The 16,341-nt window shown below is 53.2% G+C and overlaps 1 protein-coding gene across 3 annotated transcripts in view; it reads right to left on the bottom strand.

The window, feature by feature from the left end:
- Positions 1–1,721: 1,721 nt before the first annotated feature.
- Positions 1,722–16,341, bottom strand: part of ADAMTS14 (ADAM metallopeptidase with thrombospondin type 1 motif 14) — a 114,053-nt gene continuing 99,433 nt past the window's right edge. For all 3 annotated transcript variants that reach the window (XM_061161732.1, XM_061161729.1, XM_061161730.1), the window contains exons 16-22: positions 14,496–14,659; positions 12,900–13,068; positions 12,290–12,422; positions 10,110–10,317; positions 6,209–6,338; positions 5,979–6,089; positions 1,722–3,729 (exon numbers count right to left, since the gene is read on the bottom strand). In XM_061161732.1, coding sequence (XP_061017715.1) covers positions 3,260–3,729; positions 5,979–6,089; positions 6,209–6,338; positions 10,110–10,317; positions 12,290–12,422; positions 12,900–13,068; positions 14,496–14,659 — 1,385 coding nt within the window. In that variant the 3' untranslated portion in view covers positions 1,722–3,259. The remainder of the gene's footprint in view (positions 3,730–5,978; positions 6,090–6,208; positions 6,339–10,109; positions 10,318–12,289; positions 12,423–12,899; positions 13,069–14,495; positions 14,660–16,341) is intronic.

The raw sequence follows: 16,341 nt of genomic DNA, 5'->3' as shown, positions 1-16,341 counted from the left end.
GCTACAGGGAGACTGGGAAAGCGGCAGGATTCCACAGGTGGAGGTTGGGGACTTCCCCAAGCCCTGACTCTGGTCTACTGTGGCGCAGCAACAGCTCATCCATCCTCCACGCTGACTGGATCCCTCAAGCCCATTCCAGGAATAACCCAGTGACCAACGTCACCCCCAGGAGACCCCTCATCCACCATCTCTTGCATTTTCTGGTCACGTTGTTTTCACAGGTGGGCAAGGCAAATGCTTTCACTGACACTTTTTCAGATGAGCAGAAGGGCTGAGGGCCCCACAGAACCTTAGAGCGCACAGGCTCCCTAGAGCTGTGTCGTCCACACACAGGACTCTGTGGGGTCCTTGAGGTCAGAGGAGGGTTCTTGGGGCTGGTTTCTTGGTCCCTCTTCCTCCACTTGGGCCACTGCAGTCCTGCTTTGAGATGCTGAGCCTGAACAAAGGTTCCCAATGGTGTGAAGGTTTAAATTCACTGACCCAGTCTAATATCACTGTTTCTTGTCCTGGCCATGGCAACTCATCGGAGGTCAGTACCTGGAGCACTATGTGAAGGCCTCCAGGGGGAGTCTGGGCTCAGTGGGGAAGAGTGCAGTGATGGGTTGCCAATATCTGCCATGGGCACAATACAGGGCAGCATTGGCATTTTCCATGTGCTATCCCTGCCCCACAAAATGTGCCAGCACTGCTGTTAGAACTGGGGTGTTGGAGATCTTAGAGGGCCCCACTCCACCCATACTACCCACCATGGCAAGGTGGCTTGCACCAAGGTCAGGTACCCTCCCCCAAGGTCCATGAGTCCCCTCCTGCAGGCTACACTCTGAGCACACTGGCCTACAGTATTCCTTACCCCAACAGTCCTGAGTGTGGTTCCAGGGACTGTGGTAGCATCTCCCTAGGCAACCCCTATGTGTGATTGGGTCACCACGTATGCACCCCTAGGTCCAAGTGACAGAAGTGTTTAGAAGGGCTAGTTTCTAAGGGGAAGCTATTTGCACGGGGATAGAAATGGAGCTTGGACTTGAAAGCTAGACACATGTGGGCATGTGAGGTCCCTGGATGGGGCCTCTGGGCCCCACAAATGTCAGGGAGGGGCCTATGGTACACTGTGGTAATGGATTAGTGATGTCTGTCATGGGCAAGGAGTAAGGCATGGATCCATATTTTAAATTATACAGCAACCTCCACATGAGCCCTCCCCGCCCAATAAGACCCATCATGTTCCTTCTGCCTCCTGTCCGACATCCATGTCCTGCATGGACTTTTCCAGGGAAAGAGTACTCAACACCTTGCAAAGAAGCCATCCCCCATGTGTTTGAATAGCTCTGCTCATGAGCACGTCCACCATATGCAGACCCCAAAGTCCTCCCAGGTGCTTCCACCCTTTGGGCCAAACTCTGGATAGTGACTTGCCCAAGGCTACACAGCTACTTGATGGAACAGCCTAGGTGGGACCCCCAGGACCCCAGCCCTGCTCTTACCTCTCCACCGAGGTGATGTTCAGAGGAGCCCCAGAACAAGTGCAACCAAGGTGAGGAAGCTGGGGGCCAAGTCTTCTTGTGGCTCCGACCCCTCCCTGTCCACCCGCAACCCCAATCATCTTACCCGCCCAGAACAGTAGAGCTCTGACTCTGCTGTCCCTTTTTTGCTAAAACGGAGAGAAAAAGAAAAACACACCACAACTTTCTCTGGTCCAAAACAAACACCAAGGACAATGTTAATAAATACGTAAAAATTTAAAGATCTCGATCTCAAAGGCACTTGACATAGGTGGGCTGGGTCGCACAGGAATGGGTCAGTGTGTGTCCCAGATGCCCTGGGAGGGGTAGGCAGCGGGTGGAGAGGGTACCTGGGGAGCCCCTCTAGGGCCTCCATTCTCCAGGGGGTTTCAGGCCGGGGCCCGCTGTCCCTATTCCTCTAGCCTGGCTCAGAATGGCCCCTTTGCCCTGGGAACAGAAGAACTGGCCAGCACCTTACGGCCTGCTGAGGAGTCTGGGAGACCCTCTGCATGCCTCAGAGTGAGGACCCCTGGGAGAGGTCCTGGGAACTGGGTGGCTTCCAGAGAGCCAGAGGGTCCAAGGAAGTTACCTGCCATTGGAGATAACGTGGGGTGGGGGGGGGGGGTGGCTGAGCCCCTAAGCACCGTGGGCCAGTGTCTCCATGGGGCAGAGGTTCATGTCCTGCCCTGGGGCACTTGGCTCTTGTCAACCCAGAGTCTGGCTATGGGTGGACTCTGGTTCTCAGCCTTGGAGTCTGGTCACCCTCCTACCCCTACCCAGCACCACAAATACACCTCTGGCCCAGCTTAAGCCAGGTGGGAGAAGACCCTTGACTCTAGCAGGAGTGGTCTTTGATAGAGGGCAACGGCGGATGGGGCTCAGCCTGAGAACTCATGTCTCCGCGTGCCCCAAGTCACCTTCCAGGCCGCGCTCCCTTCATGCACCAAAGCGATGACCACAGTTGCCATTCCTGGTCCAGCCAGGGGTCTAGCACCAGTTGGGAATCCCCTGGATGGTGAGGACACATGCTCCAGTGCGTCCAGAGCTCCCTTCTCAGGGGGTGGGGGCTGGGGTGAGGTTAGGAGGCCCACCTGTAACCTGGAGGCACCAGAGTCACAGGAAGTGCCATCTGCAGGTGCAGACGTGGCCACCAACACTGCCCTCCCGCCCGCACACTCAAGCTGGACTCTGCTCCTTGGCCTTGGCCGGAGGAGCTGTCTGGAGCTCTTGCTACAAAGAGCTGAGTCTGAGATGAACTTGCCTCCCACCCACCCTAGGCCTGTAGCTGAATTCCCCCAGCCCGCTTCCTCTCAGACCACCTCCGAGTGTTCCCTCCACCCTCCCTGTCCTGCTTTGCCTCTCTGGGCAGAGGGGCCCAGTAGACAGGGCCTCCACCGGGGTCCTCACAAGTCCTGGCAAAGGGGTCTGGTGTGGGGCCCGGTGGCCAGGGGTGAGGGAGGGGTGGTAGCAGGCCCTCAGTCCCGGCAGGAGAGACAGACAGGAGCCCCTGAGAGGTTCGGTTCGGTCACCTGGGCTGCTTGCTGAGGTATCTCCGGTTAGGACTTTCCCTGATCTTTTTCTTCCTCATACACCCATTTCACAGGGTGCAAAGTGTCACAGCCCCAAACTAGAACGACAAGAAGGCAAATAATTTAAAAGGCAGTCCGTGCAGGCCCCTGCCCTGCTGTGTGTCCTCTGAGCCGGGGGTCTTGGGGCAGCACAGATTGTAAACTTGACTGGCAGGAAGGGCGAGGTGGGGCTCATGTCACCGGGGCCGTGGAGGGAAGGCTGGTGCCTGGGTGCTTCGGGTCTTCCCTGAGCTGCCCTTTGTTTTCAGAGGCTGGGCTAGGGGCCCCGGTCCAGCCCCAGGGAGCACTCGCGGAAGTGTCCCGGAATGCGGTAGGGGTTGGTTTCTGGGGAGCAAAGTCGCTTTGGGTCACGGGGGCACTGGTGCCCAGAGGTCCTGGGAGCGGTGTGGGTTGGTCTCGCTGACGGTGGTCTGATCCCGTTGGCCCCACAGAGGGCTCCACAGCATCTGGAGGGGCCACGGGTGCTGAGAAGGGGCTCCCAGGAGTGGAGAGGGGTGGTGGTGAAGCCAGGCCAGGGTCTAGGCTCAAGGTCTTCTTGGTGCAGGACTCGCAGCACAGCCGGTGGAAGCCGGGGATGGAGCAGTAGCGATCGAGCTCTTCCGTCTGGCAGAAGATGGACCTGTCCCGCACGCAGAGCTCCGCTGCACACACAGCACAAGGAACCGATGCTGGAGGCGCCCATCCGCCAGGTCCCACCGCCTACTCAGTCCTCCAGCACCCACCTCCAGTCTCCCAGTCAACCCTGAGGAATCTGATCCGCTCCAGCCAGGCCCAGGCAGCTGGTAACCCAGTGTGACAAGCAGCCTAAACGTCCTGCCACCAGTCAGCACGCATGTGAAACACTAAGCCCCCTTACCACTAAGTGTGGAATCAAGCCAATCTAGGTTCCATTCAGGGCTCTACCACTTAAAAGTTGCGAGGCCTTAAACTCTTCAACCCTCAGTTTCTTCTGTAAAATGGGGATAAGGCTGACACTTACCAAATAATAATAATATTATTATTGAAAATAGCATTTTAAAAGTTTCTGGCATAGAGGGGTGCTCACTATATTAGTTTTGTTTGCTTTGGCTTAAATGTCATCTAAAAATGTTTTTGCATTTCTGTGATAACTTCAGGTAGGTCTTTCCAGACAATGTGAAGTCAGGAGCTTAGCTTTCTACTAATTTATGCCAGGGAAAGAGAAAAGGAGGAGAAGGAAGGGGAAAGGGAGGGGACAAGGAACAAGAGGGGATGGGGAAGGAGAAGAAGAAAGGAGAGAAAAGGTAGGGTGCAGGCTAAGGGGAATGAGAAAGATTAGAGAAAATGGAAAACAAGTAGCCTCTAGATGGCGCCAGAATTCTAGGACCAGAGTAAGAGCCTCCCTTCGCTCCCAAGAGTGAAAGGAAAGGAAACCAGACACTTGCACCACTTGAGCCTCAGCAAAGGAGCAGAGCAGCACACACACATTAGTAGGACACCCAGTACTAGTCATATAATTTCATAAACTGTGGACACAGTAATAAATGAAAGAAAGGATGAAAATTAGTATCTTCTTATATAAGTGTCCATTTCCTTGAGCATTCATGAAACTAAATCAGGTTTTTTTAATGTTTAACTATTAATGTTCTGTAGCTTGCATATTTATATCTTTTGCACATTTTACTATTCAAAATTTTTTTTCCATGGCTGATTCATGTCAATGTATGACAAAAACCACTACAATATTGTAAAGTAATTAGCCTCCAACTAATAAAAATAAATGAAAAAAAATTATTCATTTATTTATTTTTGACTGCACTGGATCTTCACTGCTGTGTGTAGGCTTTCTCCAGTTGTGGAGAGTGGGGCTACTCTCTGGTTGCAGTGCTTGGGCTTTCATCGCAGTAGCTCCTCTTGTTGCAGAGCACAGGCTCGAGGGCTCATGGGCTTCAGCAGCTGTGGCCCACAGGCTCTAGAGTGCGAGCTTGGTTGTTGTGATTGCAGCAAGACTAGAGCCAGGAGATAACCTGAAGACATTTAATCAGACCCCTTTGTTTTACAGATAAAGTTGCTGAGCTCAGAGAGGTTCACAGATGTGCACAAGGTCACACAGCCAACCAACTGGTCCTCTCACTAGGAGTCAGGGTCTGGGATCTTTCTGCTACTCATCTTGACAGACCCTGGTCCTTGGGACAGTGAGAAAGGGAAATAGAGAAGAAACCGAGGAAGGAAGCACAGAACATAAAGCCTGGTAGGTTCTTGGTCAATATTTATTAATAGATGGATAGGTGGATAGATGGGTGGACGGGCAGATAGATGGAAAGATGAGAGGATGAAAGATGAGAGGCTCAGGATCATGAAGCAGAGATAAATGACTGCTACTGTTTTTGTTGCTGTTAGCTGACAGCTAGTCAGGAATGCATGCTTTATCTCATTTAATTCTCTCAAATGCCCTATAAAGACAGCTCAGAACTACCACCGCCATCCCCAAACCTTGGTACCAGATATGATTCATAATTCAGAACTTTGGAAGTTAGAAAAGTAATCTTCAGTGTATTCATATTATATAACATCCCCGGTGGGCCTGGGAGGTCACCTTGTAACCAAATGTGGCAATGTTTCTGTAGCAAAAAAATAATCTCTTGTTGGTCCAGTTTAGATTTTGCTGCCCAATGAGTCTGCACCAGATTCAGGGAGACATCTGCAGCTTTCAATTACTTTGGAACAGCAGATAAGGAACTGTGGACCAATACAAGCATCACCCCCTGCTCACAGCTGAAGAATCCAAGGCTGTGAGGTGGTGATGGTCACCTCAGGAGGCTAAGGTCATACGGACAGACTGGAAGCAGGGTCTGCTCCACTGCATGGCCCATGCTGGTGATGCCAGACACTGGGAGGCTGGGAAAGGGATAGGGTCCAGAGATATACTTACTGGATGATATCTTGTTGATGGGATCCACGGGCCCAGACTGTGGCACCCACTGCCCCTCTGGGGTCACAAGTTCCCGGGTGTCTGCCTTCACTGTGGAGTTCTGGAGGTTTCCTGGGAGAGGTGGGGAAGAAGCGCTAGTACTGGGGGGTACCAGTGGGCTGGGAAGCCAGTCAGGCTGGGCCTCAGGTCCAGCTGACCTGAAGCTGGCAACCCCCATCACCCCGGCTCACCTCCGCAGGCGGGCAGGCTGCAGGCCTGGACTGTGTCCGGCTTGTCCCCCTCACACTGCCCCAGGCTGTTGGCGCTGGCCCGGCACACCACCTGCCGCTGCTGGATGCCCTCTCCGCAGGTGACGGAGCACTGTCGTGGGGGGTGGGGGCAGGCCGGGGTGGTGGAGAGACACAGGAAGGGGATGGTGAGCTCCGAGGCCCAGCCAATGTGCAGGACAGAAGTGTACAGAGGAGGGTGCCAAGTCTCTGCTTGACCAAGGGGACGTGCAAGGACCGCACTCAACAGCCTCTCCAGGTCACTGCAGCAACCTCAAATACTCCTCTGCTGCTGCTGCGGCTTAGTCACTCAGTTGTATCCGACTCTTTGTGACCCTGTGGACTGTAGCCCGCCAGGCTCCCCTGTCCATGGAATTCTCCAGGCGTGAATACTGGAGTGGGTTGCCATGCCCTCCTCCAGGAGATCTTCCTGACCCAGGGATTGAACCTGGGTCTCCCACATTGCAGGTAGACTCTTTACCATCTGAGCCACCAGGGAAGCCCAAATATTCCTCAACTAGGTGGGAAAGAGCCACTGTCCTGATCTTAGACCACCCCGAACCTCCCCACCTCCTGGAGGGGGCCTGTGGGACCCCCTTCTGGCACTATCGCTTATGTTCATTGTGTCCGGTTTCTGCCTGGGTCCTCAAATAATTTGTGTATCACCCTGGCACACTCCCTGTTGCCATCCACCAGTCCAAGGGACCTGGGGCAGGTCTATGCACTTGATGATACCTTGTCAAGGGGATGCAGGAACCCAGACTGTAACACCAGCTAAGCCAAGAGAGCTAGGTGTCAGGGTCCCCATGGACCCCTCTAGCTCTGACATTCACTGACTTTGCTTTCCAAAACTCAGCATGCAGAGACATGCTCAAAAGTATCCTGGCATGGGTGCCAGAAGCAGAAGGCCATTGGTGAGGACTGCCACACACACCATCTCCTGGAACCCCCATGCTCTAATAGATCAGTAGGGTCACTTCAGGAAAAGCAAGGGAGGGTGCCCCATGTGACCAGGCTTGTTTGTCTTGGGCTTTCTTTTTGGCCACTCCACACGGCATGCAGAACTTCCCCAACCAGGGATCAAACCCATGCCTCCTGAGGTCACTGGGTTTTGCGAGCACTGAGCACAGCCTCTCCTAGTGGGATGAAAGGACTAGCAAAGGTCTACTTTGCATACTGGGGGCAGGTGACAACCCAGGGAGACACAGGGGTCACACACCACACAGAACCACAGGACAAAGACAGTTCATCTCCCAGGATGAAGAGCTACAAGCACCCACAGCTCTGGAATGTTTCTGCCAGTCTTACGGGGGCAATGATCTTCCACCAACTGTCACCTCTGTTTTATGTAAGGGGTCCCTTATGGACCAGCAATCTGTCTGTTTAACAGTCAAACAAATAAAGCTATATGTTACAGAGAAGAATATAAACCCTGCATGGGTTGTGTGGGGATTTTTAGTTAAAGATAATCTGTTTTGGACTTCTCTGGTGGTGCAGTGGATAAGAATCCACCTGCCAATGCAGGGGACATGGGTTTGATCCCTGGTCCAGGAAGATCCCACATGCCTCAGAGCAACTAAGCCCATGGGCCACAACTACTGAGTCTGAGCTCTAGAGCCTGAGAGCTACAACTACTGAGCCCTTATGCCCTAGAGCCCGTGCTCTGCAACAAGAGAAGCCATCGCAATGAGAAGCTCATGCACCACAACTAGAGAGTAGCCTCTGCTCACAACTAGAGAAAGCCTGCATGCAGCAACGAAAACCCAGCGCAACCCACAAAATTAATAATAATAAAAATAAAATACTCTGTATTGTGTGATATTTCAAGCCTGCAGAAAAGTATGAGGAAGTTGGTCATGAACGCCTGTTCAAACAGCCCACTAGCAATGTTAATAAATCAGCATTCTGGCATATTTTCAAATATTGTGCTGTGTCTTTTTAAACTGTACATAAATGGTAGCCCCATTGGAAGTGTTTTTGTCCTTCATATGTCAATGCTTTTTCTCACCTATTTTTCTGAGGTTTGTCTATGTTGATAAGTACAGTTCAAGCTTATTTATTTTTCTTGCTGTATAGTATTTTATTATGTGAACAGACCATGGGGGGTTTTTTGGTATAATTTCCTATGAATGGATATATATATATATATATATATATAATATTTCCTGGTATTTTTCTATTGAAATAAGCATTATTGTGCTTATCTCTGTGATCAGTTGAGGTTTCAAAAATTATAGTCAAACATACAGACCATACAATTTACATTGAGACCATTTTTACATTCATGGTTCAGTGGCATTGAGTGTATTTACACTATTGTGAAACCCTCACCACCCAGGTCCAGAACTGATTCTTCTTCCCAAGCAGAAACTCTGCGCCCATTAAACATTAACTTCCCACCCCCTCTCCCCCAGCCCCTGGCAATCACCCTTCTACTTTCTGTCTCTATGGATTTCACTGTTGTGGGTATCTCACGTTAAGTAATCATACTGCTACTGCTACGTCACTTCAGTCGTGTCCAACTCTGTGCGAGCCCATCCCTGGGATTCTCCAGGCAAGAACACTGGAGTGGGTTGCCATTTCCTTCTCCAATGCATGAAAGTGAAAAGTGAAAGTGAAGTCGCTCAGTCATGTCAGACTCTTCACGACGCCATGGACTGCAGCCTACCAGGCTCCTCCGTCCATGGGATTTTCCAGGCAAGAGTACTGGAGTGGGGTGCCATTGCCTTCTCCGAAGTAATCATACAGTATTCATCATTTTGTGTCTGGCTTATTTCACTCTACGTAATGTCTTCAAAGCTCAAACCCAATGAATTTTTAAGAAAACACAAGACCCCGTGGTCCTTGGACCACTCCACAGCCTTCTTATTGTCTCCCTTTTCTTTTGCTGACCTCCCAACAATGAATTTGCTCCAGAGCTGCCAGAGTGATCTTTAAACCTGAAAACAGAGCTTGTGATACACGTTAAAACCTTTCAAGATTCCCACTGCTCTTAGAATAACTAACTCTTCATAAAGCCCTGCAGCATCTGACCCCTGCCCACCTCTCCAAAGCCATCCTACAACCCCTGCCCCTCCCATTCAGCTCTAGTCCCTTTCTGTTTCTGGAATATAACAAGGTCGTTCCTGCCTCGGGGTCCTCCCATGACTCATACCTCGGGTCACAACTCAAATGTCACTGCCTCAGAGAGGCCCTCCCTGATATGTGACCCTGCTTACTTCTGCTCAGATCCAACTGCAGCTTGTACACGCTTTTGTCTCGCCCCATGTTTCCCTCACTGGACTGTAAGCACCACAAGGACACGAATCAGGTCTGTTGGTAACGGGTTCTAGGCCTTCTTAGCACAGTAGTTGGCACTCAGTAAATATTTCCTGAATGCAAGAATGTGCTTCAGGGACTTCCCTAGTGGTCCAGCGGCTAAGATTCTGTTCTCCCAATGCAGGGGGCCTAGCTTCCACCCCCTGGTCAGGGAACTAGATCCCACATGCCACAGTGAAGATGGAGGATCCTGGTAAGACCCAGGACAGCCAAAGAAAAATAAATATTAAAAAGAATGTGCTTCAATTTGCGTATCTAAAATACAGGGATATTAGCCCAGGCCTCCCAGCTCTCAGTGAAGGTCAAAGCAGATACTGAATAATACAAAGGCCAAGCACAGACCCATGTCCCAGCATACATGGAAGCTGTTGGACTTAGTTTTGAGAAAAATCAAATCAGATGTGGGGAGAGAAATTCAGTCAGAAACTCTGCCTGCATGGACAACCAGAACTCTCGGCAGCTCCCCCTCCCAGACCCACCTCTTTCTGGACTTTCCAGGGTAAGTGCCTATCAGCCCAGCCCCTTGCACCCTCTGAAAACAGCTCACCTGGGACCAGGCTCCTGTCCGCCACTGGAGTGGACAGGGCACGCGGAGGCAGGGCCGACGGGCCTCAGGCCGGTCCCCGGGGCAGGCCTTGGCCGGCATGGCCTTGTGAGTACCGTTGGTGAGAGGCAGCAGGCACTGCACACCCCGAGTCTGCACCCCGAGCTTCCCACAGCTCCGGCTGCAGGTGCCCCACTCCTCCGTCACCCACCTGGAGACAGACAGGGAGAAAGGTAGCGGGAAGGCAGGACTGTGGCATACTTTCTCCCAGAGCTGCTCCCACCCTCTGAACCACAGGAGGCAGGAGCCAGAGAGAAGGTCTGGGCTTCAGAATGCTTGGGGCCCAAGCCACCCACCTGACTCTGCAGCCGCCAGGTGTGTGGCCTTAGGGAGGTCACCTACTCCCTCCTCAGCTTCCTCGTCTAAAAAACGGGTATAATGCCTATTTAAATCCTGCCACTCTGCGTGTCCTTGCACCCTGTAAAGCTTTTGACTGCTCTAAGTCACAGTTAGCCCACCTTTATATCAGGATTGTTTCAACACTCGATTTTCCTGGTGGCTGAGTGGTTAAGACTTTGCCTTCCAATGCAGGGGACATGGGTTCAATCCTTAGTTGGGGGACTAAGATCCCACATGCTGCAGGGCAACTAAGCCCATGTGCTGCAAACCACAGATCTCATGAGCTCAGGAGCCCACACTGCAACTAGAGAGTCTGCGTGCCACAAGAGAAGCAGAAGTACCCCCAGCCTCCGGGGACTCTTGGACAGTTAAGGACATGCATACGTAAAGCATGTGGCAGGGTGCAAGGCACACAGCAGGTGTATCATAAATGCAGGCACTGCCGCTATCACCGCCTGCAGAGCTTTGGCTGATCAGCCAAGCTGGTGGTCTCCGAGCATATTTCAGCCACAGAGCAACTTCCCAGCGGCATCTTAAGCAGATGCCCACTGGAAGAGTTAGACCAAAGCAAAACTGCGCTTGTCTAGAAAGAGAAAATGCAAGACCTGTGGCAGGATGGAGGGAGGGCAGCCCCCAAATGCCACTCCTCTATTTCCTGAGGCATTGTTTAATAAGCCAGGGATTTCAATCAACCCCTTCATTTAGAAAACAAAACCAAAAGCCCTCTAACTTCACTTGGCATTTAACACATGAAGAGACAAGCCATGTTTCTGGCGGGCAACCTGCTGAGGGTCATGAAGGCGTTAGCCCCACACACTCTGTGCCCACCAGTGTCTGTGGGGAAAGCGGCCGGAATAAAAAGTAACGCGTCAAAGAAAAGCATGGAGGGCGAGGGGGCTGGGGACCATGGCCTAGAACTGGACACGAGGAGGCCATGGCAGGCTCTAGCACCAGTCACCAGCTCCTGCCCTGGCCCCAGGCCCCTCCAGCCTACAGGAACAGAGCTGCTATAGGTCAGCAAGGATGAACTGGAATCCCTTCCCTAACCCTGAGAGGACTCCAGGGAGACAGGAAGGCGGACTTGGTTCTCTGTGGTTTCCTGCTGGCCCACTAACCTCGGCCCTGCCTGAGGGTCACTAAAGAAGCCTGCCAGGGGCTGACGGGGTGCTAGGCAACAGTCTCAGAGGCCAGATCTCGATGCTACACCAATCACGGCTCTTTTCTCCCCTTAGCCCCAAGAGAAGAGAAAAAAAGCCTCTCTTTTCTCCAAATAGCCCCAAGAACATGACCCTGTTATCAAAAGAGCTAGGAAATCCCAATCAGGGGCTAGAACATGGCTGGGGGCTGGCAGGCTGGGCCGCATCCCTGGGCCCCAGATGACTGCCCAGAGGAGCTGATGGACATGCCCTGGCCTAGGCCCTAGAAGCACTGAGCTCCTCTTCACCTCCATGGACCCCCTGGATCATGGAGAGAAAGCTGGGTCCACAGATCGGGCCTCAGCCTCTCCACCTGTAAAAGGATGCTGGGAGGGACAGAACAAAGGTGACGTCTTCCTCTTTCTGGGAGTGAAAGCTAATCTAGAAACCTCAGAGGGGACGGATGGGCAAGGAGGGCAGTGCTGGGCAGGGGCAGAGTCTTGTGTGTGGGTGCCCTCTGCTCAGAGTCCCGACTGCAGGGTCTGTGTGTCCCCACACTCCAGTGCTGGAGGAGCACCCCTCATCCTGAGGTCAGGACTGCGGGACGTCTGTGTTCAGCCTCCTCGTCCCTCCCCTGGAAGCACTCACCCAGGCTGGGCGCATGGGTGCTGGTTGCAGCGCCGGCGGATCGGCTTGGGCCTCTTCCTGTGGTCACACAGGTGCCGCTGGACCATGTGGTGATCTCGTCGGCGCCGGCAGCCGTATTTGGTGAACTGGATCCCTGGAGGGAGGGCAGCCTGTTGTGGGGGCTCGGTTCTGCCAGGCCCCCCACTATCCTGGCCCAGAGCCTCAGGGACTGTGAGCTCTGGAGGGCCAGGAGCTAGTCCTCCCTCCCTCTGTGCCTTTGCAACATCTCCTCCCAAAGTCACTTTCTAAGGAAGCCACCTGACCAGCCCATCTCAGGTGTCCCTGCCATAGTGCAGGTGGGGATATGGCTCTGCACCACAGTCCCTCTGCACAGAGGGGGGCCCTTGCAGGGCAGAGACCCTGCCCCAGGTTTGACTCTAGCACCCCCAGCCCAACCCCAAGGCCCTACCCAGGCAGGCTGGCACACCCCCAGAGACCTTCAAGAAGAAACTGAGGCATGAGCTGGGGACACGGTAAATGGAGACAATTTCAGGCCCCTGACCCCTCCTGCTCCTCTCCCGAGAGGCCCCGGGCTGCCCCACAAGGGCACTGCAGTCAGGCAGGCTGGTACCTCCTCCACAGGCCTTGGTGCAGGGTGCCCAGCTCTTGAGCGCCCACTCGTAGGTGTCTGTCTCCTCCAGGAGCACGTTGTTGCTCCCGATAAGGGGCAGCAGGTCCTCGTGGATGATGTACTTGTAGGCCAGACTGCTGCGGGGGCCGCTTTCAGCGGGGGGGAGCACCTGAGGGAAGACGGAGGAGGTGGCACAGAACTGGAGAGGCGGGGAGCAAGGCCAGCATAGGGAGACCAGAGAGGAGGAGTCACCCCGGAGGATGTGGGGTCAGAAGCAGGACCAGTGGAAGCCAGGAGCGGGCAGCACCAAGGATGGCCTGGGGAGGACTTTCAGACCCATAGCCACAGGGAAACTCAGGCCAAGCACCTACTGTGTGCCTGGCCTGAACAGCCTGTGTGCCCATCGGTGATTCTCCTTCCCATGCTCCTAAGTTCCAACAAGGGCAGGAACCATGTCTGCTGCTCTGTCCTGCTCACGAGAGCACTCACACTGCTTGTCTCCAGAAGATATGGTCTACGATAGAGACTCTTATCAGATATATGATTGCAAATACTTTCCCCTATTCTGTTCAGGTTATCTTCTCACTTTCCTGAAAATGTCTTTTCATGTACAAAAGCTTTCAATTTCCATGAAAACCAGTTTATCTCTCTTTTTTTTTTTTCTTTCATTGCTCATGCTTTTGGTATCATATCTAGGAATCCAAGGTCATGATTTATCCCTCTATTTTCTCCAAGAGTTCTATGGCTTTAGCTCTTGTTCTTGGGGCTTTGATCTATCTTGAGCTGATTTTGGTATATGGTGTGAGGCAGGGGTTCAACTTCATTCTTCTGCCTGTGGATATCCCGTTGTGCCAGCATCACTAGTTGCAGAGATTCTTCTTTCCCCATTGAATGTTCTTGGTATTCTTGTTGGAAATCAATTGGCCATAGGTGTATGAGTGGGCAGTAAATAGAGGGTGAACAGGAAGCACATGTTGGACTGAATTAATATATTGACACCGATTGGCTTCAGACCCTGTCCTCCAGGACCTCCCTGACTAGCAAGAGTATCACCAAAGACAAAGCATGTCCAGGGTCTCCCTGCCACCAGCCGGTGACAACAGAGCCTCTCCTGGTCTGGTCTCCCAAGTTAACAATCCCTGATCCATAAGCTCTGGCTTATGGCCTAGGAAGAGGAGGTGTGGGCAGAGGTGGGCCCCAGCTGGGACAGTAGCTGGCAGTGTCAGACAGCACCCTTGAGCCACAGGCCACTGGATTCACTTGCTGGCAAAGTCACAATGCAAGTGAACACCAGAAGATGGTAGAATAACAGTGGGAACCAACCCAGGTCCTCCAGCTCCTCCTGGGCCCTACCTCTGAGTCTGCATTATGGAGAACAGGCTCCCTGAAGGGGTGTCTCTGATCGGACAGTGAGACAACAGATTCTTTTTCCCTTCTCACTTTCCATCCCACCAGCCTGGAAGTACAGAGGGCAACTTGGCCTGACACCTGAACAGGAAGAGGAGTGTTGGCTCGGCAGCAGAGACAGTGAGCTAGGGGACTGGGCTGTGGCAGCAAGGGGAATGGGCAGGGGCCACCACGCAGGCGAGGGCTCACCAGGACAGTGACGGCTTCGGGCAGGGGCCCGCTGGTCTTGAGGCTCTCCTTGGCATCCTCCACCGCGTACTCCCACTCCAGCCCCATTGCGGTGAAGGTCCGGCTCGTGGCTTCCTTGCCCTTGGGGTTGAGGATGAAGCTGCCTGTGACCTGGTTCTTCACCGCTGGCCATGGGGAGAGGGTCACACAGATTTCTATCCCCCTCCACAGGAGCACGAGCCACACCTCGGGGCTTCAGGGCCGTCCCCGTGGGCCCCTCGGACTCTCTGCCTACCTGTCACTCCTTCCCCACCTGAGCCTTTTCCCAGTCAGATGGGTCACCCCACTGCCCCCACACAGCACCCCTGCCTCTGGACCCTGGTGCACACCATTCCTCTCACCTGGTCTCCCCTTCTTTCTGCCTGACAGATCACCCACATTTAAGGTTCAGCACAGTAACAACCTCTATGCTGCTGCTGCTGCTGTTAAATCGCGTCAGTTGTGTCTGACTCTGTGCGACCCCATAGACAACAACCCACCAGGCTCCTCTGTACCTGGAATTCTCCAGGCAAGAACACTGGAGTGGGTTGCCATTTCCTTCTCCAATGCATGCACGCATGCTAAGTCACTTCAGTCATGTCCGACTCTGTGTGACCCTATGGACAGCAGCCCACCCGGCTCCTCTGGCCACGGGATTCTCTAGGCAAGAATACTGGAGTGGGTTGCCATTTCCTTCTCCAAACAACCTCTATAGCAGAGCATAAAGGCTAATAGTATAGACTCTGGAGTCAGATTGATCTGGGAAAGTTACTTAGCGTCCTTGTGCTGCCTCAGTTTCATCATCTATAAGTTGCAAATGCCCTCTGAGGATAATCACAGTATCCCATGCTCACCTACCCTGCCATGGGGCTCTTGGGACAATTAAAGTTGATATATATAAAGAACGAGGCAGAGTGCATGGCATGCAGTTGGCACATAATAAATGGTAGGCACTACTACTGTCATCAAAGTGGTATCTGAGTTATAGTTGCAATTACAGACATCCTGTCTCTCCCACAGCCTGTCAGGATATCTCCTCTACCTTGGTGTCCCTGGCCCAGAACAGGGCTGACCACAGAGTGGGTGGATTAAAAAAAAATCTGTAAATGTCTACCCTTTACAGTCCAAGCCAGTGAGTAACTCACAACCTATAACTGGAACTGGCTGGCGGGCAGGAGGTGTGTAGGCTGCAGACACCCCAGCAAAGGCCCCGGTTCACAGCCTTATTCACCCTGGAAGCACCAGGGGTTGGAGAAGAGCTGCACCCTGGGACCCAAGCCCCCAGTCAGGTGGGGAGGGCAACGGTTCTGGAGCCCTGGGGTGTCCCCACCTGGGGTAATTATAACCTAAGAGCCAGGGATCCAGGGCACCAACCACAGGCTGGTCACTCTGCCAAAGTGCGACCCTCACATGCATTCTGAGGTTGGTGCTGTTATTAATCCAGATGGGGAATCAGAGGCTCCGAGATGGGCAAGGGTGTGTCCTGGACACGCAGAGGCTGCTGGTCCAGCTCTCAAGAGGGCCAGCCTCTTTGGTGAGCAGGGGGAAAGATGCCCCTACCACCCCCCCCAACCTCATCTCTTCCAGCTCCAGAATGGTCAGACCCTCCGGGCTAGTGCCAAGTATCGCCTTAGGCAGGGCCCCTGTCTGTCCCCACAGCTCACAGCTACTATCGTCCCCCAGCCCCTGGCTGTACACCCCACCTTCCAGGGGATGGTGGGCTGGACTCTCCACCATCCAGATCCTACCAGCTCTGAGCCCAGGCCCTACGACTGACCCACTCCATACTTCCAGCAATTCTCTTAACCTCTCGGGGCCTCAGTTTCCT

The sequence above is a fragment of the Dama dama genome, chromosome 15 (genome assembly GCF_033118175.1).
Source record: "Dama dama isolate Ldn47 chromosome 15, ASM3311817v1, whole genome shotgun sequence".
NCBI lineage: Eukaryota > Metazoa > Chordata > Mammalia > Artiodactyla > Cervidae > Dama > Dama dama.
Note: the sequence above shows the minus strand (reverse complement) of the source record. Positions and strands in the feature narration are given on the sequence as shown.